Below are 26,192 nucleotides of genomic sequence, written 5' to 3'. Positions count from 1 at the left end.
TCTTTCAACTTTATTGCTGTGCACTGCTCTAAATTTCCATTCTTGTCTCCCATAGAGCTGTAATGATGTAGTCCTGGAGCGCTTCGGCTCAGAGCTGAAGTACGACGCAGCACTCCGCCTGGCCGCTCTGCAGATGTATATCCTCACCATGACAACCAGACAGACGCAGAAGGTCTCGCTCAAGTACATCCAGTGAGTGTGCCTCTGTTAGCCAACACTGCTAAATCACAACAGGGCCATTGACACAGTATGCAAAGTAATGTAAAGTACATTAGGTATGCATATGTATATCATCTGTGGCTCTGAGCCAAGCCAAAGTCATTTCACAGAGACAGAAATCAAAGACTGCTTAGACTTTGACTTTACATGGCTTTCCCATTAATCCTGAGGTTAGTGAGAAGGTATTTATTTATTCATAGTTTTTTCAATAGGCATAGATACATTGACACATTGAGTTAGCAAGTATCTGATGTGTTGGACTCTAGTGTCTATAGCTTATGCTATATATGTAAACTAAAGTAACACATATTTAGATAATTACTGGACTGTACAGTTGTACATAGTAAGCAAAGATATACTGTAAAGGGGAAGATTTATTTGTATAACATCATGAATACATTTAATACTTTTTTTACAGGAAGGAGTGGGGTCTGGCACTATTCCTACCCCCAGCAGTGATGTCCAGCATGAAGGAGAAAAACATTAAGAAAGCACTGACACACATCCTCAAAACCAACCAGAACCTAGTGCCTCCAGGAAAAAAGGTATTTCATTGCATTCATCTAAAATCGTAACTTGACCATCAAAATAAGTGGATTTGTATTGACATTGTGATCTGGTCTTGTATGTCTAGTTAACTGCTCTGCAGGCAAAGGTGCACTACTTGAAGTATCTCAGTGATCTGAGACTATATGGAGGAAGGGTCTTCCAATCAATACTTTTGGTAGGTGCATATGCTCTTGACTAAAGAGGTTAACCTTTGAATCCTAGCTTTCATGCATTGTATTCATTGTTTAGATATGAATATAAATGCATCTATTATGATATCGACAATCTTTCACATTTGCTCTCACTCTCTTCTCTCTGTCTCTCTCTCTCTCTCACACACACACACACACACACACACACACACACACACACACACACACACACACAGCAGGGGGAGAAGCAGACAGAGGTGACCCTGCTGGTGGGGCCCAGGTATGGCATCAGTCATGTCATCAATGCCAAGACCAACCTGGTGGCCCTGCTGGCTGACTTCAGCCATGTCAACCGCATCGAGATCCTCACGGAGGACGAGACCAACGTCCGCGTCGAGCTGCATGTCCTGGACGTCAGGGTGAGAACTAGGGCCTTGTTTTGTCAGGGTGACGCAGCGAGTGGATTTTAATGAGGTGCTGCTACTGATTTAGAAGCAAGAGCCACAGATAAATAAATAACAATGCACAGATGCTGTATCTGTGCACAGACACAGACATCATGACCTCATCTTTTTTTGTCTCCATAAAGCCGATCACATTGATAATGGAGTCTAGTGATGCCATGAACTTGGCATGTCTGACTGCTGGGTACTACCGCCTCCTAGTGGACAATAGACGCTCCATCTTCAACATGGCCCACTGCAACAACATCGGGGGAGAGGAAATTGGTGGGTCAACTTTGCAGACACAGATATGCTGTATATGGGTTTTTCAGTTTGTTGAGCCATACATGTTTTAAGTAATGCTTGTGTGATATAAAAAGTAAAAACAAGTAAGATCTTAAAAGAAATAAAGACATCTACATCTGTGTATAATTTATCTTTGACTTGAACAAGGATGTAGATTTCTGTCTATTATTAAACAAGGTTTTTCTCTATTCTCCTCCAGGCCAGGACAGGCTTCTGGAGTGGCCCTACAGCACTTCGCTGGGTGACTGTGAGGACCCCAACGCGTCAGCAGGCATGGTTGTTCCCTACCACAGAGACTCTGTGTACTCAGACAATGGAGGCAGAGAAAACAACGTATCTCCGTACATCCCAGAAGCCCACCATACCCATCAGGGGAGCGAGAGGCCACCAGACGGGAGGAGAGGCCCGCAGCCCCCGCCTCTCCCTCCTGCCACCAGACACAAACCCCAGGACTCACCCAGGAGTGCCAAGGTATCCTTCATATTTGGAGACCCCCCTTTGAACACTGTGAACCCCCAGAACTTAGGCTACGAGCGTCTGTTGGACGAGAGCCCAGACATTCCCAACCACAGACCTGCCTACTTGCACAACAACAACAACGCAGACTTTAGGACCCAGGACGGCGGGCCTTTCCAGTATGGTGGCAGGCCTCATGTGGTGTACAGCAACATCGGTGAGGAGTGTGTGGAGGAGCCACTGCTGAGGGACCTGTGTTATGCTGATACAACAGACGATGCAGAGGATGAAGACGATGCCAGCTGCGAGGAAGACTTCACCATGACAGGAGGAGAGCAGAGCGGAGGGGCCACAGCAGCCAGCAAGGCTACGTTCCTCACCCTCTCTGGCTCCAGTGACGACATCATCGACCTGACCTCACTTCCTCCCCCAGAGGGTGACGATGACGAAGAGGACAACGACACCCTCCTTCACTCCCTGAACCTGGCCATCGCTGCCCCGCCCCCGGGGTTCAGGGACAGCTCTGATGAGGAGTGCCCGGAGGGTCGCCCTCTGAGCACACCTGACAATGATGATATCCCTGTGTCCCTGATTGACGCAGTCCCCACCCACGGGGAGGGTAGTGGGGAGAGGAGGCTGGACACTGCTGTGGTCAACACCCTGCAGGCACTAGAGGCCCTGGCTGTGTCTGAGGAGAGGCCTCCTCGCCCACCGCCCAGCAGCAACCCAGGTCTTTACATCATTACTAGAAGCATTAGCCCAATACATTGGACTTTATCTCATAGTTTACACTTTTATACAAAATATACTCTCACCAACTTTAGTGTTCTGTGTTTACTTTTCACAGCTGTGCTTTTTGACCAGTCCAAATTTGTTGTCTGAATATCTCAAAATACATGCCTCTATACAGTAGTATGGTTACTAATAGTAACACTGTAATTACTCTAGTAACAACATTGTATTAACATGTTATTCCATAGTCAATTGTATGGCATAATGGAATAGCAGTTTCTGTTATTACAAAAGTGAAATAAGGAACAGTATCCCACTTGTGTAATAACATAACTAACACGTCCATTATTATGCAATAAATTATTATGCAATACAACATGTTTATACAATGTTGTTATTTGAGTAATTGGGTGACCATTATTTTTAGTGCTTTATAATGTCCAAAACTCTTATTACTTCCATATAAGTCAGGTTGAAATTACTAAATGTAAGGTTGAAATTACTAAAAGCCATACTAAATGTTTTCTCTTCTTTTCTGGCTTACATAGGTGTATTAATATCTCGAGCCTTCAGCCCGGAGTCTTCCTCCGACTCAGGCAACGAGACAAACTCCTCAGAGATGACAGAGACTTCGGAGCAGGCCGCGGCCCACAAACTCCATGAAAATTCCATGCGCCTGCTAGTCGCCACCACAGAGGGCTACCAACCCCTGCTGGAGGAGAAAACAGAGTTCCCAGTCTCGCCAAGCGCTGGGGGCGCCACCCAGAAGAAACCACGCAGCCCCTCTCGCCATCGAGATGCTGGGCCCCAGTCCTCTACTGGGCCTCCACAGCAGAGCCCCCACCCAGATGGTATGCAGATGGAACCAGAGGGTACGGAGGATAAGTCTCTCACTAACTACTCCACCGGCAAGAGGCCCAGTTCCACAGCTGGGGGAGGGAAACGGCCCAAAAAGTCAGCTGACTCGAATGGGAAGTTCAACACATTCAGCACCAGAGACGGGCATAGGGGTAGCTATCTTGACGTTGAGCGGACGTCGTTCTGCGAGAGGCTCCAGAGACGGCCGCCTCCTCCTTTACCGGAAGATGCCGTGGCAGAGAATCTGGCTGTGAACAGTCTACCACGGGTTCATCGCAGCCTGCCACGCCCTCCCACTCACACTGACCTGACAGAGCTAGAGGAGTCGCGTGAGACTACAGAAGACAGCAGGGCTTCTGCAACTGGAGAAGAGGAAGAAAACTTGTCAGCCGCTCCCTTCCCCTCCCCAACTAAAAAGCATCGGGACCCCGGGCAGGCAGACCTCCAAGGGGAACAGCCACCAACGAGACAGGGCATGGCCAGACTGTGTGAGTACCACCTGGCTAAACGGATCTCGTCCCTCCAGAGTGAGGCTCATGGCTCCCTCCAGGGCTCTCAGTGCTCCTCCCTGGATGCGGGCTGCAGCACAGGGAGCAGTGCCTGTGCCACCCCCACAGACTCACCCCTCTATGCCCCAGAGGGGAAACACCCACTCTCCGAATCATCTTCGTCCCTCCTCAGGGTTCTCAACTATGAGGACAAGGCCCCCCACAGCAGCCCAGGCCAGACCCCACAGGCCAAGGACCTCCACCCTCACGCTGACCCTGCCCTCCTACGGAAGATGCTTCCCAACATACACCCTCCGGGGTCAGAGCCCAGCAGAGAGGGCTCCCACCGGACGCCCAAGATGAAAGAAACCACAGGTACAGCTAGAAGGAGTAACCTTCTCAATGATCTGCATGCCAAGCCAGGCTGTTTAAGGGGAGTTAATCCAAAGGAGGGAAGCGAGGCCTATAGGCAGCTGATTAACTATCTGACAGTGAGCCAGATGCACCAGGGGGGCAGGTTGCACAGTGCAGGCATGGGAGAGGGAGTCAAAAAGGACACTAGGAGGTATATTACCAGTAATCCACAACTGATAGAAATGGTTAGAAATAAGGGGAACACCATTGGCAGATGTCCCTGCATGCCACCCTCGTCCTCACCCTTCCAGAGCCCTAATCTAGTGAACCCCAACACAGCCTCCCTACCAAGGGCCAGCAAAAGCCCATACCACTCCGCCACCCTGCCCGCTAAGCTGAAGAGGAGTCCTGACTTGCATGCTCAGAGACCCAGCCACAGTCTTGAAGTCAGGCAGAGTGGCACTGAGAGGAGGAGCTCCTTTTCGGGCCTTGAGAGTGAGTTAGAGAGGGGCGTCAACCCCGAGCAGTTTCTGTCCCTCTGTGAGAGGGACAGCACCCACGAGGGGGGCGTCGGCAGGCCCCCCTCCAGAGCGCGGAGTGTGGTGTCCCAGGCTGGCAGCTCAGAGGACTGGCTTAAGTCTGACTGCAGGACGAAGCATGCTGTCCGTCAGGCTCCTAATGATTCTCTCTGTTTCTCTACCGCCCCTAGTGTAGCTCGCATAGAACAGCTCGGGACATCACTGGGAGCAGGAGACCATCATTCAGCTTTCACTAGACAGGCCAGAGCCTGTGCCACACCCCCGCCCCCTCCTCCTCCACCACCACCACCACCTCCACCACCCCCACCTCTGCCACTGCAAGCCAACATGAGCACCACCAATTCCACTGTGCCAAAGCAGGAGTGCACGATCCAGTACAGACAGAACCACATCCAGGCAGTCACTCCCACATTCCACCAGGGCGAGTACCACACTAACAGCCTTCAGAGGGGCAGGGAGCTCAGACGGAGCTCCAGTAGTGTGACAGCGGGCTCTGGGAGTGTGGAGGTGCTGTTTGACAAAACAAGGACCAGGTGCCAGCAGCAAGTGTCAGTCCAGCAAACTGAAGCCAAACTCCAGAGAAGACCTACGAGAAAGAGGCTGTCAAAGAGCTACTCCCAGGGCTCGGTGGCGTCCCAGACCACGTGCTGGCCAGCCGGGGGCAGAGACAGCAGGAGAGCCTCTGTGATGTTCCCTCTGCAGAAGGACGCCAAGCATATGAAGGGGTCACAGAAGCTGGACACCAGCCCCTGGAGGTGCAATGGCCCCTTCAGCTACTGCTTCTTCAAAAGGAAGAGCCAGGCTGAGGAGGACGAGGTGGAGGTGGAGAGGCCCAGGCGTTGCCGTGGGGAGCTAGATGAAGGAGCATCTCTCTTTGGTTCTGCCCTGGACGCTGCTGGTGACCAGCTCTATGGGGAGGTCTTGACCAACATGAGCTTCAGTGACAGGCTGGCACGCATCAACGCTCTCAAGGACCGCATGTACGTCTTTCCTGCTGGCTTTGTGGATGTACGCAGAGACGCCAGTGAGCTCATCGCCCTGGTGCGCTCCAGCGTGGGTAGAGGGGACCGGGGTGCCCAGGTGCCACAGATCCATGACCTGTCCCAGTACAAGCAGCTGCTCTCCATCGAGTCCAAGGAGCTGGGGCGGGCTTGCCGTAGGATGGCCCAGGCCCATGGCAGCCCAGAGGAGATGCTACTGGCCGTCACCTGCAGCTTCCAGGTGCTTTGCTGCCTGTCTGAGGCCTGCATGTGCCTGGTGAGGGGCCTGGGGGCCGCGGCCTCCCAGCAGCAGAGGGAGGTGGTGGCCAAGGTGGACGAGGTGGTCATGAACTACATCTGTCTGCTGCGTGCGGCAGAGGCGGCGTCCGGAGGCGCCCCCGGGGACCACAGCGTCAAAGCCCTGGTCAGCCACTCCAGCACCATGTCAGCCATAGCCAACGCACTCACCCGCTCCCTGAAAACGCTGCTTAGCAAGTAGGGCGCCAGGAGGCGTCTTTTAGTGTATTTGCAAAGCCACGCAGTCACAGACCTTTGTAATAAGAAATTTATGTTAGACACCTTTCTTCCTGTGCATAAGTTATTTTAAGTGTAAAAAATGTATATACATACACTATATGAATATATAAATTGCTATATAAATTCTAAGAGGTTATCGGGTAGACGGGATTCTGTCCTACTTCATTTACTCTGTTATTTACAATGTAGTTAAGGGTTGCAATGTTGAGAGGACAATTTATCAATAATGCTGACCTACTGTGGCACTGAAATTGCACTGCATTTAGCACTGCTTCTTATTGTAATTATTTTTGAAATGTTTTTAACAAAGAAAGAGGGCATAAATATATAACCAAAAGACACTGAAGTGTAAGCAAGTATCTCATTAAAGCATTTGGTCAAGCAAGTTCAATGATTTTTAAGTTTATGAATTCTATGTGTTTTAATATGATCCTCTCTGGACTCAATTGCGTCCTTACGGTATCTATGTACACTATATAACAGATGCCATTATTTCTCTGACCATAACATTAAAATCCACTAAATATCTTTTTTCAGCATTCCGAAACCTATTAAAATGTTTTACATACATGTCTGAGATTCATGGTGTGTTATCACTGTTTTTTCATGTGAATCACTAACAACTTGAACAGAAATATTATTCAGTTGGAAAAATACATTCAGTCTTGCACTCTGTTTCAATACTGTATATATCTCAATGACACCGTGGTTGTAGCATGATATTTTAAGGGTAAGCACATGAATGTTCAATGCCAGTTAAATCAAATTTATTTTTTAACATAACATAATCAATTAATTCAAGTGAACAAGGTCCTTCTATCCTGGCGTGATGCTCCTCACGTGATGACATTGAGACAGAGAGTGCGTCTCTGTGTGAGTGGATGAAACGGGGACTTGAGGTGTCAGCTGACTGCGCTCTGAGAGGAACATCTAATTAAGAGACAGTTCTAAAGTCGCGGTTAGAGCTGGGGGGGTCGAAATACGTAGTGAGGATATTTTGAAATTGCACAACCTAACATTCAGATGATCCTGCTCAAATTAAAAGTATGCTATCGATAACTTTGCCTTATTTAGTGGCAGCCGTGAAAGACGATGAGAGGTACATTCCTGCAGCTGTCTGTAGGTCGAGTGTTTACTGGTCGTAAAGTCACAAGATGTTTTTAACATACAATTTAGTCAATGTTGTTGATACATTGTTACACGATCCGTGTGACTTGGAATAATTCATTTTCTCCTTTTTATCCCAAAAACTAAATAACTAAATAATTCAATTTCTAAAGCTTCCCACTGGTATTCGATAACTGTATAAATGTATAAAATGAAAAAGACAATTCAACCAGAATTTAAAAATGTACTTTTTCAGGATGAAATGCGTTTTTGTCCACCGGAAGTAGAGTGATAATATGCAGTTCGTGTCTCATAATGGAAGCAGACATGGAATTGTATTATTCTGCTGATTATTGTATTATTCTGCTGATTATTGTATTACTCTGGTGATTATTGTATTACTCTGCTGATTTTTTAATTTTTTAAATAAAACATGAAAAACAGCTTAAAATCTCTATCGAATACTAGTGGGCAACTTTAGAAACTGAATAAACAAGCCGTTTATTGGTTATTTCGTTTTTTTTATAGGAATTCCCCCCCCCAAAAAATAATTATCTTAAAGATTATTATCCCAAGTGGCACTGGCGCACCGGCGCCTCATATTATTACAATACTCGAGATTACAGTGGCCTATACTCAACCTACACAATTAATGCTCACTATTACCCAATATTAATGCTCAGTGTTACAGCAGCCTACTCAAACTACTCAATTTATTTTCAAGATGGGTTAATCTGAATGTTGGAACTTAAAATAGAATAATAAATAATAAAAACATAATAATAATAAAAACATAATAATAATAAATAAATAAAATAATGAAATAACCAATATACTTATAAATTCATTATAAGTATTTGTTTATATTACATGCACCTTACAACGTACAATAAATAGCTTTTCATGTCCTCCAATCAGAAAAGAAAAAGGGTAAAAAAAGGAGAACACATTATATGCAGTGCTTTCTGACAGAACCCAGTTGCTATCTTCTCATTACAAATCTATCTCTTTTTTCTTTTGTTCGGAAGTCACCCGCGGCCTGTTTTGGCCCACCGGGCGGGCATCTTCGCCACCCGTCCTGCCCACAGCAGCAGTGGCAGCGGTGTGGTTGACCTGGCAGCGGACAGCCGGTGATCAGAGAGGGAGGGTGGCTAATGCTAATGCTAATGCTAACGCTAACGCTAACGCTAATACTAATGCTAATGCTAGTGCTAATGCTAATGCTAATGCTAACGGCTGTCCAATGAGACAAAGGCACTTCCGCTCTGTCATACAAAACAGAATATTGTCATTTCCTTTCAGCTTTAGATCTCCTCTCGTGCTGAACTGCTATGCGTTGGCTGCGTTAACAACGAGTTAACTTGTTAACTTTAAACACCCTTAGGGGCGATTGTTGCATTGTTAAATCGTGCTCTTCTCTCGCCTAGCTAGCTAAACTGCACAACAGTATTTTTGGAAATGCCTAACATCGTGCTTTTCAGCGGGAGCTCCCACCACGACCTGTCACAGAAAGTGGCAGATCGCCTCGGACTGGAATTGGGGAAAGTGATAACGAAGAAATTTAGCAATCAAGAAACATGGTAAATATTGTTTCACGTTTTTCTCCAATGGTTTTTGATAGATGCATGGGTGTTTTGTACTTAATAACTAACGTTAACTTGGCCGCTAGAGAGGAACTCATGATTTGCAACAGTGCCAGTCAGTCAGTCAGTGGTCATGCGTGCACAAAACATGTGCGTAACGTTAGCTCGTGAAGTGCAGCAGTGGCAATTTTGCTAACAAGTAATTATATTCAGGGCACATGAATCTAATGTTAGCGACATGGTGAAGTCGAGTTGAATACATTCAGCAGGCTCCCTTGCTAGCTGACGTTATGCTGTTAATCGTAGCCAGCTAACGTTAGTGCGTTTACTGCTAATTTGAGGGGTCGGACTAATCCCTGGAACGTAAACGTACACGGAACGTTCCTGTCGTTCTTTGTTTACAAATTGTCGTATCTGATGTGAAGCTAGTTTTCTTAAATTCCTAGATGATCTGAATCCCCCAATTAAAAATGATAATTTTACTATGCACGCTCAACTTTCGTTTCCATGTTATTGTTCCATGGAGCTGAATGTGCTATCCTCTCCAGCAGCTCGACCGACCCAGTTTGAGAACACGTGACATGACAGAGAGCCCGCTATGTGCATTACACGTAAACAGACCTCTCAACCCCGGGCTTCTGACGTCGTTGTAAAGCATTATCACTAGTCGAGTGTTGCAGCTCCAGGGCACGAAAAAATGTCTTAATCTCACCTAAATTATATCACATGCATTCAATGTGTTCATGCATTTTTCAGCGAGGAAGCGCTAGCTGACCAAATTAACCAAAACGGTACATGTCCCGCAATGACGGTGGTAGACTACTTTACTTCAATATGATGCAATGGGAGTCACCGAGTTCACTGCACTGCAACATACTGAGGTCTCATTGATTGATTTTTTGTAGTTTGTATTGAGAAGTGTGATGGGCCACAGTACTGAAAGGTCTTCATACGAGATGTGTCCTAATGTCCCAATTGTGTCAGCTGCAAGTCTATATTGAACATTGTAACTGATTGCAAGGCCTCCTCAAGAATTCTGTGGTTGTCTGGTCGTAGTGGGAGTCAGGTTCTCAGAACACTGATAAATAAGATAGAATTGTAATTTCCTGTCCTCCTCACAAAAGGGAGGAGAGAACAGTGTGATGATTAAAAAATAGGTCATGCTGGGTAAATAACACACCATTTGCCTTTATTTACCAACCACTATTCACCAGGTGCAAAGTTTGCAATTTGCAACTGGACTCGAAGAGGCAGCCACCAGAGACAGCAAGGCAAAAATCTGTCCACTCCCCTTGAACACCCCTGGCCATAACAACATGTTTGTATACAAACCAAGCATTGGGTAGGACACTTTGGTCGCGCTTTCAGGACCAGAACAGGGTTCGTTAATCAAACATTTCTTTCAAGGGATCTCCTTCCCTGATGGCTAACAAGTAGACATAGTAATGACAACCATTAGGAAGCTTTTAGAAAGTTTGAATGTTATGTACTGGACCTATAATATGTCATTTAGCTGACGCTTTTATCCAAAGCCACTTACGTTGCAGTGAGTGCATACATTTTTCAGTATGTATGTATGGTCCCAAAGGGGAAAAACCTGGACCTTTTTAAACGGTAACAACTGCACATTTGAGAAATTTGTCAATGTGCCCTCATCTCTCTCTCAGTTGACGACTGTCTGTCAAAGTGTGCACCTCTCTTTCAGGGAGAGCGCCACCTAGAGCAAACACAAGACAACGTCACAAGGACACACATCACTGCGCTCAACATGATCCCTTGGTGGCTGACTGCCACCACACATTCACTTATCTGCTCCTAAGTTATTTTTGTGCCCACAGCCTAAAAAGTTCTAGGCGCAAATGCGAGAAAAACATTTGCACTGCAGAGCCCTGGATATGGCATATACATTTTATGGGACACTATTGGCTTGCAGGTTCACAATTTCAACATTTCTGAGCCAAGCAAGGAGGAAAGAGGAGCCTGTGGGCGAACTGCACATGCATGCACTTGTAATAAAATGCGTGTTGCAGAGAGACAGTGAAAACCTTACTTTACAAGCACAAAAACAGGGTCAAACTCCAGCAGTTCCCACATAACAACACAGCCTCATCTGTGATTAGGATTATATGGATATTTCCATTTGAATGTTGTGAATGGGCTAATAACGACGGTGGTCGGTGGAAAACTAAACTACATATGTTTTAAACGTTACTGATGACTACTGGCACATGCAAGCAGAATTATTGGGATTCAACAATCCCAAAATGCCAAACAATTCTCCCATCCTGGCCGTCTGTATTGCTGTGGTCCCCGTCAGCTGCAGCCACTGGAGGGGTGGGGGAGGAGGTAATCAATCACACAGCTTATGTACGTCTTGTGTTGGGTGTGCTGAAGTTAGATCGCTATTGCTAGCTATCACTATGTGTTCCTAAAAAAGAAGAAAATAAAGGGAGCAACCCGCATCTGTGTTTTGAATGATGTATGAGGAGATCCTACGTATGTTGTTGTTGTTACTACTGCACACATGCACAGTGAGGCCACCGCTCCTCTTTCTCTCCCTTGCTTAGCAAAGAGCTCAGAAAAGGTAAAATTGTGAACCCAATATTGTCCCATAAAATCCATATGCCATATCTCAGAATCGATTGGGCTTCCCGAACATAGTCTGTTCGCTGTGACCGAGTGTTTATTTTTTTGCTGTGGATTTGCTATGTTCTACACAGTTGTATCTAGCCTGCCGTGGGGGAGGGGTGGTGTAAAGATGCTCTTGTTTAAACAATGCGACATTGCTCCTGTTTTTGGTCTAGCTCTGCTCTCCCTGAGTGAGAGGCGTGCGGTCTTTAACAGACTGAGTCAGAGCGGTTAAGCCACATTTCCCAAATTTTCAGTTGTTACCCTCTAAGTTTTGCTTTCTCCTATTTTCTCCCTCCATTGGTAAAATAAGTCAAATTGAGTACTCATTGCTTTCTATTCCACCCCTGTCTCCATACTTGTATCTGACCTTGAGTAAACCTGCAGTAGTGTGTGTGTGTGAGTGAAACAATGGGTCTCGTGTCCACTGCTCACATGTGCAATGGAGGATCACAGCAGAGGGTTACTGTATGTTCCTCTAATTGATTCAACACAGGTTCCCTTGTGCCTCTGGTGCAGTTCAAGACCAGGTCTACGTAACCCGTCTTTGGTGGTGATCACATGACACCGCCAGAGGCAGGGGGATGTGCCCTGTGGAATGTTTCACACACGTGTTACCTTTTTACTTCATTATGTCAGCGTGAACCTTGTCGGCAGCTAACAATACTGACGACAACAACATCTGCTTTCCCCCACACACTTACTCCTAAAATGAGAAGAGGAGCTTACCACACGAGGCTTGTTTTTGATGATCCAGTCATTTTGGTCACACCAAGTTAAGGCATGGTTTTTTTTATAGCATATAGTCGGGTGGTTCCTTACCCTGAAAGTAGTCTATGGGCCAGGAGGAACTGCAATCCATGTCTCAGAGTTGTTTAAGTAGCCACCGCTAACAAAAAATCAATGGCAGTGAAAGGAGCAATTAGACGAAGTTCATTATTTGTCCCCAAATCACCTCAACGTAACTACCAACCAAATCAGGAAGTTCGTTTCAGTCGATTTGGCCATGCAATTTTGAACGGTGTCTAATTGCCTCCATCACTCCAACCATTGTTGTTTTGTTAGCTGTGGCTAAAGTTAGCTGAAGTTAGTGGTGGTGATTTCAACGACTGAACCATGGATGACAGTTTCTCCTGGCCCATGGACTACTTTAGGAACCATCAGACTATAAGTGAACTATCCCTTTAATGCACTTGCACATGCCCGCTGGATTTCTGTATAATCAATACAACCAATAAAGCTGATGTATGTGCACGATCCAATTATAGTTATGCCATTTTAGTATGAAATAAAATGTGTATATGATGATATTGATGTTATCTCTCTGTGTACAGATATTGTATTTCTGTCATTATTGAGGTCAGTGAGAGGGAGAGTAGGTCATTTGATGTTTGTAAATTGTGATTTGTTCCGTCTGCCAGTGTGGAGATCGGGGAGAGTGTGCGTGGGGAGGATGTGTACATCGTGCAGAGCGGCTGTGGGGAGATCAACGACAACCTGATGGAGCTGCTGATCATGATCAACGCCTGCAAGATTGCTTCCTCATCCCGCGTCACCGCCGTCATCCCCTGCTTCCCCTACGCCCGGCAGGACAAAAAAGACAAGGTAAACCCTCCCTACACCAAGGCCCAAAGAGGTTCTCACCTCAGTCCCTCACACCAAGGCCCAAAGAGGGTCTCACCTCAGTCCCTCACACAAGAGGGCCTTCAGTACTGCACACACACAAAAGACAAGGTAAACCCTCCCTACACCAAGGCCCAAAGAGGTTCTCAACTCAGTCCCTAGCACAAGAGGGCCTTCAGTACTGCACACACAAGGTAAACAGAGCCACAGAGTTAGTATGCACGAGATGAAACCTATGTTTTGAAGACTGTGTTTTGTGTCTCAATCCAAATGCAGCTGCCTCTTTCTCCAAAGTCACTATCCTTCCAAGATGTCATTTTTGTCTGAAGGTAACTGAAAAGGAGTCTGATTTGAGAAGGCAGCAGCTACATCGTACTTGGTCACGCTTCATGCATGGAAAGGTTCCAATCACAAAAAACTAATTATATAATTGCAGACACCCGCTCCTCTCTGCAACACATGTAATCTTAATTTAGAAGCTACCGTCGGTTCAGTAGTAGCCTGTCTGCCAAATTACGTTGGTGAAGGAGACGCATGCAATACGATTGCAGTGAGAATAAACACATCAGTTTACTCAATAAATTGATTTCTCTGATTAAGCCTATAATCACATTATGTACATATCATTTTGTTATATCACAGTATAATTAGTTCACACAGTATGCTGAGATCTTCCCTCTAACACAATATCAACAACTTCAGTGCGTGTGTCATTGAGTTAGGCTTTAGGAAGCCTGTCCATTAGAAGGCGAATTCATATATTGAACACTGACCTACTGTATTACCTCCCTTTTGAATTTCAGAGTCACCCTTAGTGTCTTTATTTTGGCAACACAGCACTGTGTGTGTGTACGTTAACTGCATGAGAAAGTCCATATCTGTGCTGGAAAACTTGATAAAAAAATAGTTTTAGCAGTACTGTAGGCAATGTCTGAGCAGTAGGAACCGGTTTAGCAATGGCCTTTGGTCAAACAGTTGTTAGTTTCTGACCTTGATTGTGGCAATATGTCTGTAAGGAGGACACCAGAGCAGATATTGTAGGATTCAGTAGTTACAGTTACATTAGTAATGGGACAGTGACACATTTTTTCTTCTTGTGGCTCTATACTCCAAATATTTGCATTTGAAATCAGACAATTACTATGAGGTTAATACGTGTAGATTTTCAGATTTTATTTGATGGTCTTTGTGTACATGAAATGATAACACTTTATTTTATTATTTTATACATAGTCCCCCTATTTCAGGGAACCAAAAGTAATGGGACAGATTCATATAATGTCCAAATAAAGCACTCATGTTTAGTATTTAGTTGACAATCCTTTGCATGCAATAACTGCCTGAAGTGTGCGACCCATTGACCACCAGACCCTGGGTATCTTCTCTGGTGATGCTCTGCCAGGCCTGGGTATCTTCTCTGGTGATGCTCTGCCAGGCCTGGGTATCTTCTCTGGTGATGCTCTGCCAGGCCTGTACTGCAGCCGTCTTCAGTTGTTTTGAGCTTTTTTTTCCTAAAATCTTATCAGGAAATTAAATGCATGTTGAATTGGATTTAAATTTAAAGATTAACTTGGCCAGTCAAGAACTTTCCACTTTTTGGCCTACTGTCCAATCCAAGCTTATGCTCATCTCAGCGCTCAGCGCCACGCGGAAAGAAGCCACTGTTATTCGCCAATATTGTAGTTTATTTACAATGGCTGTATAAAGCCATCTTGGAATTACCAATATTTGATACTATAAGAATATTAGTCACAGCCTGAATAAATCCAATTAATAATGGAGAAACATGTTGTTTCTTGTCTAAATACCAGCCTATATTCCTAGCCTTTTTGATCCTGTATATTTGACCAGTGCAACCGGTGCTCAAAGAGCGTTAAAAACAAGTTGAAGCTGCTAATCAGTGCTAACACTGTAACTCTGAAATGACGCGGTCGTGAGCCCTTCTTTACCAGCCAGCGCTGACTGGAGCCCTTCTTTACCAGCCAGCGCTGACTGGAGACCACCCTGTAAACTACTACATCTAATACTGTAACTCTGAAATGACGCGGTAGTGAGCCCTTCTTTACCAGCCAGCGCTGACTGGAGACCACCCTGTAAACTACTACATCTTGATTTGTATCTGCAGGCCGATGGTAAACACAAGTTACTATACATTTGTGAGACAAACCTTTCCATGCAGCGGTTGCGTTGGGTTCAGAAATGTCTTTCTCTTGGGGCGCTCAGTGGCGTAGCACACTAAGGCGCATACCATATCATTGCAAGGTCCCTGGTTCGATTCCGGCCATTGACATATCCTGCATGTCATCCCTCCTCTCTCTCCCACCCATGTTTCCTGTCAATCTCTACTGTCTCTATCCCAATAAAGCAGAAATGCCGTAAAAACATATTATTAAAAAAAAAAAATGTCTTTCTCACCATCACTGTAATGGGCTACTCTGGTTATAGTGAGTGTCTGTACTGAGTGTTTGAACAAGATATTGGTATCACTTAAGATTACACTGAGATTATCCTCTCTCAGCCGTGGACTTTGTAACATGTATTTCAGAGTGTATATGACTGATTATGAAGAGGCAAGGCAAAAATTATGAAAATTCATAATGGACAGTTTTCATGATCGTTTCAGCCTTAATTACACATTAGAAGCCAATGAAAGTAGTAAGTACATCTCAAGGTTGTCTCTCCGTGTCCCCAGAGTCGCGCTCCCATCTCAGCCAAGCTGGTGGCCAACATGCTCTCTGTGGCGGGGGCCGACCACATCATCACCATGGACCTCCACGCCTCGCAGATCCAGGTCAGCACACCTTGAGGGCCACAGTTAGCCGTCATGGCTCCTGACAGTCCTTCATGAGTGCAGTGAAGTCTGTCTACTCAAGTCTCATTTACATTACATTTATGGCATTTAGCAGACGCCTTTATCCAAAGCGACTTACAACAAATACATTTGTTTAAGTAAGTGAATCATCTCTCCAACAGTCATCATAAGACAAAGTAATCAATGCTCATGCCAGGGGCCATTGGCAGTCGTAATGCCAGTAGGCTAATTATTATTATTTATTTTTTAATATATTTTATTAGCATTGTTTATTAGCATTATTGTACAGGGGGGTAGCAGGGGAGAAGAGGTCCCGGGGTTAGGTTTAGTATAGGGGGGGTAGTGAGGGTGAAGGGGTCTCGGGGTTAGGTTTAGTATAGGGGGGGTAGTGAGGGTGAAGAGGTCTCAAGGGTTGGGGTTGGGGTTAGGGTTAGTATGGGGGGGTAGTGAGGGTGAAGAGGTCTCAAGGGTTGGGGTTAGGCTTAGTATGGGGGGGTAGCAGGGGAGAAGAGGTGTCGGGGTTAGGGTTAGTATAGGGGGGGTAGTGAGGGTGAAGAGGTCTTGGGGTTAGGGTTAGTATAGGGGGGGTAGTGAGGGAGAAGAGGTCTTTAGGAGGGACTGTTAAGTCTCAATAGTCATAGAACGGACTGAAGTGAATACAGAATGGTTAGTCAGGCCCACCTGATTTGTTAAGTTAATTGTTGTCTCTCCACAGGGATTCTTTGATATCGCAGTGGACAACCTCTATGCCGAGCCAGCCGTCCTTCAGTGGATTCGGGAGAATATTCCTGAGTGGAAAAACTGCATCATCGTGTCCCCAGATGCAGGTGGAGCCAAACGGTAACTATGACGGCCAACTGGCGTCAGAAGAGGACTGGGGGCACGTTGACCCCATGTTCATACTCACTAGGCTCTCCGGTTGATCCCAGTAGTGCTGAGCGATTAGTGCCTTTTGAATTCAGTGTCGGTGTTTTATTTTTTTAATGACATTTCGGTACACTACTCAGGACTAGATTTAAGCTACATGGTTCAAGGGTACCGATAGGCAAACAGAGTTTATGTAAAATAGATTATAACAGTTTCATATGTACAGGAGTGCCTAGGGGGTAGGATCTGCAGGGCAATAATGGATCATGTAAAGGAGAAGCCAGCATTGCTGGTCCTTCCACTGTAATGTCGGTATTTGACCACACGGGGGTGTATGAGGTTTGTTGGGTAGGAGTTCATGAGTGAATGGCTCCTTTGTTAATGTATCCGTCTTTCACAGAGAAGTGAGATAAGGCTGGTCCTGAGGTACTCAACAATGTGACCAAATAGCCAAACTCTTTAAATATTTATTATCTTTTTCTTTTTTTTGTATTTTTAATACAATTTCAATTGTATATTTTAACTGCTTATTTCACATAAGAAAACTCCTTTAGTGCTTTTGACTTTGTCCACACTGATGCCTTGTAACATCGGTGAATACGTTTGGTGGGACTTCAGCTGAGCACTTCCAATATGAATCTCTCTCTCTTTCTTGCTCTCTCTCTCTTCATATTCAGTGTGACCTCCATCGCGGACCGTCTGAATGTGGAGTTTGCTCTCATCCATAAGGAGCGGAAGAAGGCCAATGAAGTGGACCGCATGGTTCTGGTGGGTGACGTGAAGGACCGTGTGGCTATCCTGGTGGATGACATGGCAGATACCTGTGGTACCATCTGCCATGCTGCTGACAAGTGAGTTCTGAGAAGCACTGGCTCTCTGACACACACACTCACACACTCACACACTCACACACTCTCACACACACTCACACACACTCACACTCACACACACACACACACACACTGATTCAGATTGACCTATGTTCCTCCGTCATGGGTTTGATTGACTCTTATGAGTCAAAGCACAGTCAATATTTATAGATTGCTATGGATGCTTATTTGTTAAGCAAGCATTGATTATAAAGTCATAATTTATTTTTGTCGGTCGTTGTATGAAACTAAAATGATAGTTTAGTTTCTGTGTTGACTCACGACTGAAGTGATTGTTTGTTCATTTCACTCTTATCACCTTCAAAGTCCTTTTACCTCTTTTGTTCTGTGTTTTATGTTCACCAACCCCACTTCTTATTCGTCGGCTTGTGAACATTCTTATTCTCCCCCCTCTTTCAAATGCACAGGATTCTATGTTCCTGTCTTGCTCACACACAGACCTCATCTCTCCCTGCCCACTAGGTTGATAGACGCTGGAGCAACAAAGGTCTACGCTATTCTGACCCACGGCATCTTCTCAGGTCCGGCCATCTCACGCATCAACAATGCTCCCTTTGAGGCTGTGGTCGTGACCAACACCATCCCCCAAGAGGAGAAGATGAAGTCATGCCCAAAGATACAGGTACCTACTGTCCGGTAACGCCCTCCCTGTTGGCTCTCACTTCCTCTTAGCTTTTAAACAGTGATGAATCTCCTCCGGGTGTTTGAGGTTTTTGCCGTTCCCTTTTCTGGAAGCTGTTGTTGTTTTGGTTATGTGAATGTTACACCATTAGAGCCCCAGGTAAGTGAAGCCTATTTGCTCTCTTAATCCGGGTACAGATACAACAACCGAAAGAGACTTGACTGTTTTATTGAGTTTTAAAATGTCACCCGACGGCTGTTGGGGGTCTCCAAGATTTAACATGTTAAACCTTACCTTTCACTCTTAAGCTATCATAACAGTTCTGTTAACGGTTAGCTTGTTATAACTGGTTTTCTAGCGAGTTGGATCACTTGGCTAATGCTAGCTGACATTTGTTGTTTCTCTTGGCGAGCCAGCGAGATCATTTCTGTTACATCATGTTCCACAGTAGTGATCAGTGAGTCACAGCATTCTAAAACGGGCAGTTTCGTCTGCTCTCCCCTGGGCTGCTGTACCTTGTACCCGGTTTTGAGCAGTTTGCCTGGGGCGGAGGTTAGATTGTGATCATGTTACCAAACCTGATTGTGACTGTGATGTCATCTCCACCAGGTCATAGACATATCCATGATCCTGGCCGAAGCGATCAGGAGAACCCACAACGGGGAGTCGGTGTCCTACCTCTTCAGCCACGTGCCCTTGTAAAGCACAAGAGCAAGGAGCAATAACCATGACTGTCTCTCCCTCTCCTCTCGGTCCAATCAGCTTGCACCTTCTGCCAAGCGCCTTCTCGGATGTCTTCAGTCCAGCGTTTTGGGCCAGTTAAGTGACCAGCTCTTAATGGCCACGCCCACAGTCTCCTCTGACATTCCACTCAAAGACCAAGAAAACGTAACATCGTCAAAGACCAACACGTTTCTATTTATGTGTACTATGTTTAGTTTTTCTTATTTGTGTGTTTTTGTGTCAGTATCACTTTAACCAAAGGTCCGTTGTCTAACCACGCTTTGTTCCTACTTCCTATTATTTGTTAACTGACCTTAAACGAAGCATTCCATGTGAGAGGTCATTATTGATTTTCTGACAGTTCTACTCCGTGGAGACCGACAACACTGCTGGCTTTAGAGATGCACCTCTTTGTCTTTTTCCTCTGTCTTCCCTGATTCGCTGCTGAATAGCAGGAGCGTTTGTCAGATGGTCATTAGCAGCTGATTTACCAGGTGATGCTACGTTGTGTTAGAATAGCTCCACTCTGTTTCTGTACATAATTATGAAAATAAAGATACAATGGCTCACAAAGAACTAAATGGTATCCTGATTTTGTAGCTTCAGGTCTGGAACACCAGACTAGTTTAGCCTGGAATGACAAAGAGGTGGAACTGAATGTAAATCCAGCAGGCGTGGCTCTTCTCCAGGGTGTCAACATGGTCACCTCTCTCTAACAACGTTGTCTTTTCAAACTATACATTTGCATTATGGAATTTGATTTGAGGGAGAAATGGAATTGTATTGTACATTGTCACACAATTATAAAAAAAATAATTTTATTTCTTTAATCTCATTAAAAAAAAGAAGACAGTTTGCCTATTTTTCTTCATATGTCTGTGTATCTATTGAAAGGGGCAATGGGTCTGCAACCCTTATCCCAAAAGGTCATGAACACAATTGGTATAAATCCTCCAATTTTCCTTGGGTTAAGTGTTATTTTTCCAGTGGTGTTTAGAGAAGAGGGAGTAATAATAATGATGATAATGTACGGTGATTCTCACGGTTTTCCTGTTCTGTTGTATGGTGAGTGTCTTCTCCCAAGAATGAGGCAGTCTTCACAAGTAGCTGATTGTGGCACACAGCCACCTAATGTTTTTTACACTACCAGTGACTTTCATTGACAATAAAGATTTGACAATGACTTACACAGTTGATGCTGCCTTGCGTCTTAATTTCTTTGGGGTTTGGATATTAAGGGTTGTTCTTTAGAATTGAACAATTGTTCTGGTCTTCATCATCCGTGAGGTTTTGTGGTCCTTTGAAATGTGCCCCTGTTGATGATTACCTTTTGGGTTCATTATGTGCACAGTATGGGATTTATTTCTCATGGATGGATGGATTATGGATGGACACATGTCCTGTCCAGAAACAGAACACAATAAGAAAACAAGCCCTTTCTTACTAGACTCCTGTGTAGATCTGAAGGCAGAAAAATATAATATAAAATATTTTAAAATAAAATATTAATATCCAATTCTTTCAAATCTACACAAGTGTCCAGCAAGTAGGGGTTAGGGGTTGTTTCTGGACAGGACCATGGGGTTCTCCTCAGGGCACACAAATGGTCACAACTGGACAAGAGTTTAGACTGCACCATCATTACTAAGAAGAACACAGAATATAATGCATGTACTAAATGATACACAGTTATTATAGCCACTAAGGTCAGGAGACACCAATTGTATGGGTAATGCCATTATTAGGCGCCAGGTGGCGTCGTGTCCCTACTCAGTCGCCTTAGGAAGACTGGACAGTGAAAATGTTGCATATTTAATTTTGAAAAAGCGGTTTTGGGGATATGACTGCAATACTTGGGCACTGCAGCGACTGATATCCATGAGGTAATATTCTACATTTGTTATCTTCTCACTTTATTCAGCCGTGTATTTTATTTCAGAAGCTTTTCCAGAACGGACTACGACGGGAGTGCGGTGACGTCAGGCCCCGTCATTTGCATATCTGTGTGTATATATCCGTGCTGCGCCAAGGCGCGACACACTGCTGCAACGCAAAGCCTGGACAACTACCACTAACCAATCAGTCAAACTTTGGTAAGCACTGTTATATTGATATATTAGCTTTATGGAACGAGTTATTACACAGATCATGCCTCATCTCTAGTGAAATAAGAATACTGTGGGGTAAAAAAAAAAAGCTATTCATTTATCAGTGCGCATATTCTAACCTTTGCCATATAGGCAACCAAGGACAAAAGATGCGCCAATAAACAGATATAATGATGGATACAACCTTCCTTTGACATAATCATATCTTTACTTAATGTAAATGAATGAGTTGGTGTTAAATCGAAGCTCAGTACGGAGCTGTATCCATTTCACTGAATTTTCCTTTGTTATGAGTATTTGTGGTGGAGATACAGTCATTTGTCTAACTGATGCTCAACGACGTCAGCAATGCGCTTTTTACATGATGTCGTATACAAAGTTTATTCATGGATCATGAATTTGAGGATTTGAAGGGGTTAGTTGAACTTGAGAGCCTGCATGTCTTCGAGGATAACGCCGATCTGGGCGGTGGTTCCTCCAGATTGCGCTCCGAGCTCCGTCCCGGGGAGGCGACGTGACAAGTGAATTGGCGAATCTGAGCGCATGCACGTGGAATGAACGTCTCTAAATGACGGTCAAAATTGTAATAGAAGACCATCTTATCATTATATATGTTTGGCATTGAAGTTTGAAAGCGCATTGCCAATCGGATTTTTCTCTCTCTTCGTTTTTCTCTGCATGGGAACTCGTTTTGTTATGTAAATGTCTTTTTTTTGGGGGGGGGGGGGGGGGGGGCATATTATACGCCATTCATTGTGGGGTGCGGTTTTCCCTGTGTGTGACATGGGCCCTGAATTGGTTTACGGTATATGAATCAGATCGCACCAGTCACAGCTTCAGGCGAACAAAAGAATGCATGCGCAACGCCTCACTTGCGCGTTTTGGCCAGTTCGCTTGTTGTGCACTTGAGGAAAGATATTGTGATGCGCAATGATTGAATAAAATGTTATCTTTTCTCCCCCTCCCGTTTAACAGACACCCCGCAATCATGTCTGACAAGCCAGATCTGCAAGAGGTCACCAGCTTTGACAAGACCAAGCTGAAGAAGACCGAGACGCAGGAGAAAAATCCCCTGCCGTCTAAAGAAAGTAAGACTGCAGTTATGTCATAGTCAGATTTATTAATAGTATGATATGAATACTCTATCTATGACAAAATAATGATTATGCTAAGGCTAGTGTACAGTTGTCCTATTGCAGTTGACTTCCTTGTTGATTGCATTGCAGATGAAACGCTAGGCCTACATTTAGACACGTGGCTTAATGGTGTCAGCAGTGAGGTTCTCTTCTCACTTTCGTTTTGTTTCTCACTCTTTCTCCGCAGCCATCGAACAGGAGAAGCAGGCGTCATCGTGAAGACCATCCCTCCGTCATGCACTGTACACCCCCTCCTCCTGCATTGCCTTCTTTTCAGTCACTTCTTTTAGCTGTATAACTTTGTAACCGAAATTATAAAAAAGCAACAACAAAGCTGCACTGCGAGTGGATGAACTCCATGCCCAGGCCCTGACTCCGCCACCACCGTCATGGGTTAATGATGACCTCGCCTATCTACGCTGGAGATGAGGAAGTGCTGCCAACGGGGGACGGTACGGTGGTGGTCCCAAGGGTGTGGCGTCCAAATATCAACACAGGATAGAGAGGGCCAAGAGAGGGGGCGTGGCCTTGTATCCAGGAAGCTCATCACTCTCGCAACATCCAATTTCCTGTGTGGCTGGTAACACGCGCTCAAGCTGAGGCGCAAGGCTTTTTTTATTTCAGTTTCGGAATGCACAACCTTTTGTTTTTACGCTGTTAAAATATGATTAATACCCATTGATTAATACAGTTTTGTCAAATATTTTTTTATCGAAGCAAGGATGAAAAAATGGAATCCATCTAGTTTTGGGAGATAGTCGTATGGACTTTATGTACGTTGATGTTTTTCAAATTTGTATTGTACTTTGGCCCTTTTTATGGATGTGATTCGGGATAGCTTTTTTCTGTTGCACCCTGTCTCAGAGTGGTCTCATTGTGAGGAAAAGATAAATACTGGAAATTAATTCCACGTGTTCGCTTTCAACAGTAGATCAAATTGTTTGGAGTTTTGTAAAGTCCCAGCAGTCATGTTATTCTGCCACAAACCATTACCAATAATGGAAAACAGTGAAATGTTGTAATAAAAAAATAATTTGTTACTATGGAGTGTGTTGCGACATGCTTTGTTTTTCCGTTGACATAATGGTGTGCATACTTGTTGCACCATGTCCCCATTCGATCATGTATGTAACTTAGGGCACATGATAGACCCTAATGGGCCTGTCGTTTGCAATCATAACAAAAAAAGTATGTCATGTCATGTCCTTATACATTGTTTTTAAAATGTCCATGTATGGGATTTGATGTCACATCCTAGTAGAGGTTATGGCGAAATGTAACACTTGAATCAGGAACAATTAAACTAACTACTAGCTGACTTACTGTAACCCACTTGTCACACTCACTCACACCCCCTATGCGGAATGACCTGCTAGGGGATAAAGGTGTTTGTACTTTTAAAAGGCTTAGGGACTTTTCCACTACCTATACAATGCTTTACCACAGGAGAGGATGAGTGGGCGCCTTGACAACGAGGCCCCTTTCATCCAGTGGATATGTTGTGTCAGTATCTGTCTGTTTCTCAGACTCGGCACACGGCAGACTTTATATGGGATGGTTAGGGTTAGGGTTAGGGTTAACCCTACGGAGCCCTAACCCTAACCCTAACTCTCACGTTCAGACTTCATATGGGATGGTTAACTCTCACGTTCAGACTTCATATGGGATGGTTAACTCTCATGTTCAGACTACGGAGCCCTAACCCTAACCCTAACCCTAACTCTCACGTTCAGACTTCATATGGGATGGTTAACTCTCATGTTCAGACTACGGAGCCCTAACCCTAACTCTCACGTTCAGACTTTTCAGGTACTTCAGTGAAACAGGAACGGTTGCTTTCACGTCTACTGTGATACAGGAAGTGCGTCACATATCTCTCATAAAAGGTCAGGGGTTAGTTCATCTGACACGTGTGATATGGATGGATCCACATCGTATATGAGATCGCTGCAGTGTAAACCACTGATACATGTGATATGGATGGATCCACAGAGCGCTGCAGTGTAAACCACTGACACATTTGTCACTCGGTGTAAAGTTGGTGTGCAGCTACTTGTCCTCCGTGTGCTTTAGACAGGGATTTACTCCCGACTCCCGTCAGATTTAATTACTGCTCACCTGCCAAGCCTAATGGCATTATCATGACATCACAGGTGACATTTCCTGTAAATGGATATAAGACCAACTCACCTACGTCGACGCACAAAGACCGAGTCGTCTAATGACGAGAACGAGAACCGGTCAAGAAAATAATAACTTGACAATTTTAGATGAATGGTTAATTATATTGTGTATGAGTTGCCGAGCTGTTTCAAGCAGACAAGTATTGTCCAAGTTTTAAAAAAGTAAATCTACAGTGCCCTTCATAAGTATTGGAAAGAGGAAGCTTTGTCTTGTTTTAGCTCTACACTCCAACAGTTTGGGTTTGAAATCAATACAATTACTATGAGGGTAAAGTAGTGATTCTCAGCTTTAATTCAATGTTTTCTTTTTTCAGATTGGTTTCACCATTTAGAAATTACAACCCAGTTTGCTAAAAAGTCCCTACAAAGCCTGCAGAGGTCTGGAAAAAGGTATTGTGGACAGATAAGATCAACCTTCCAGAGTGATTGGATGTGGAAAGTTTGGAGAATGGTGGAAGGGGGTGTTATGGTTTGGGCATATGTCTGCCACTAGAACTGGCTTAATTTGTCTTAATTGATGATGTTACAGCAGAATGTATTCTGAAGTGTGCAAAAACATCTTCTCTGCTCGCGTACAAGCAAATGCCTCCAAAATGACCCCAAACATACCGCCATGCGACTAGGGAGTTCTTCAGCGCCAAAAAGCAGAAGGTTCTTGACTGGCCAAGTCAGTCTTCAGATTTAAATCCAGTTGAAAATGCATTTCATTTGCTGAAGATGGACCTTAAGGCAAAAAGACCTCAAAACAAACAACTGAAGATGGCTGCAGTACAGGCCTGGCAGAGCATCACCAGAGAAGATACCCAGCGTCTGCTGACTTCAGGCAGTTATTGCATGCAAAGGATTGTCGACCAAATACTCAAGATGAGTGCTTTATTTGGACATTATATGATTTTTTGGAGCCCTGAAATGGGGGGAGTATGTTTAAAAAATGTTGTACTTTCTAAATGGTGAAACCAATCCGAATGAAAAAAAAACATTGAATTCAAGCTCTGCTTTGACTACATAATAATGTTTTGATTTAAAAAAACGTCTGCTGGAGTATAGAGCTAAAAGAAGACAACATCTTCCAACACCTATGGAGGGCACTGTATACTGGATAGTCAGATAAATATTGACTTAAAACACTGACTCACATATCAACACATGGATATAAATAGTCACATTCACATTGCATTGATGCATCATACGCCGGAATGGATAAAAGTCCTAATACTTGGGGACCACAGTCATTGCTTTTGCAGTCATTGCAGTTTGAGAATTGCACATGTCACTGTAAGTGGATTGTTGTTAAGTC

General features: G+C 44.5%; 3 protein-coding genes across 3 annotated transcripts in view; all 3 read left to right on the top strand.

Moving 5' to 3' along the window:
* The window catches only part of LOC310811638 (FERM and PDZ domain-containing protein 4-like), a gene marked incomplete at both ends in the record, with an annotated part of 31,524 nt that extends 24,949 nt beyond the window's left edge, over window positions 1-6,575 (top strand). Inside the window, 7 exons of the mRNA XM_083679866.1 lie at window positions 56-192; window positions 638-764; window positions 854-943; window positions 1,157-1,339; window positions 1,510-1,648; window positions 1,869-2,855; window positions 3,406-6,575. Coding sequence (XP_083535992.1) covers window positions 56-192; window positions 638-764; window positions 854-943; window positions 1,157-1,339; window positions 1,510-1,648; window positions 1,869-2,855; window positions 3,406-6,575 — 4,833 coding nt within the window. The remainder of the gene's footprint in view (window positions 1-55; window positions 193-637; window positions 765-853; window positions 944-1,156; window positions 1,340-1,509; window positions 1,649-1,868; window positions 2,856-3,405) is intronic.
* A 2,427-nt stretch (window positions 6,576-9,002) lies between these two features.
* LOC310812412 (ribose-phosphate pyrophosphokinase 2) lies at window positions 9,003-20,662 on the top strand. Its single transcript, XM_083680955.1, has 7 exons — window positions 9,003-9,300; window positions 13,353-13,536; window positions 16,247-16,345; window positions 17,082-17,206; window positions 17,911-18,084; window positions 18,586-18,745; window positions 19,355-20,662. Exons 1-7 carry the CDS (start codon window positions 9,179-9,181, stop codon window positions 19,445-19,447), a joined length of 957 nt encoding a protein of 318 aa, XP_083537081.1. The 5' UTR covers window positions 9,003-9,178; the 3' UTR covers window positions 19,448-20,662.
* Window positions 20,663-21,410: 748 nt separating this feature from the next.
* LOC310812019 (thymosin beta-11) lies at window positions 21,411-23,759 on the top strand. Its single transcript, XM_083680409.1, has 3 exons — window positions 21,411-21,561; window positions 22,552-22,664; window positions 22,900-23,759. The coding sequence occupies exons 2-3, from the start codon at window positions 22,565-22,567 to the stop codon at window positions 22,929-22,931; spliced, it is 132 nt and encodes a 43-aa protein (XP_083536535.1). The 5' UTR covers window positions 21,411-21,561; window positions 22,552-22,564; the 3' UTR covers window positions 22,932-23,759.
* Window positions 23,760-26,192: the final 2,433 nt, after the last annotated feature.

This window comes from Argentina silus (genome assembly GCF_951799395.1).
Source record: "Argentina silus genome assembly, chromosome: 11".
Lineage (NCBI taxonomy): Eukaryota > Metazoa > Chordata > Actinopteri > Argentiniformes > Argentinidae > Argentina > Argentina silus.
The sequence above is the reverse complement of the archived record's forward strand: the minus strand, read 5'-3'. Positions and strand labels throughout refer to the sequence as shown.

Excerpts from the sequence above, each read along its gene's own strand:
- LOC310812412 (XM_083680955.1), top strand. The coding sequence starts at position 9,179 with ATGCCTAACATCGTGCTTTTCAGCGGGAGCTCCCACCACGACCTGTCA. Across the intron at positions 13,537-16,246 it reads GGCAGGACAAAAAAGACAAG|AGTCGCGCTCCCATCTCAGC; the intron begins GTAAACCCTCCC and ends CCGTGTCCCCAG. Across the intron at positions 18,746-19,354 it reads AGTCATGCCCAAAGATACAG|GTCATAGACATATCCATGAT; the intron begins GTACCTACTGTC and ends CATCTCCACCAG.
- LOC310812019 (XM_083680409.1), top strand. The coding sequence starts at position 22,565 with ATGTCTGACAAGCCAGATCTGCAAGAGGTCACCAGCTTTGACAAGACC. Across the intron at positions 22,665-22,899 it reads TCCCCTGCCGTCTAAAGAAA|CCATCGAACAGGAGAAGCAG; the intron begins GTAAGACTGCAG and ends CTTTCTCCGCAG.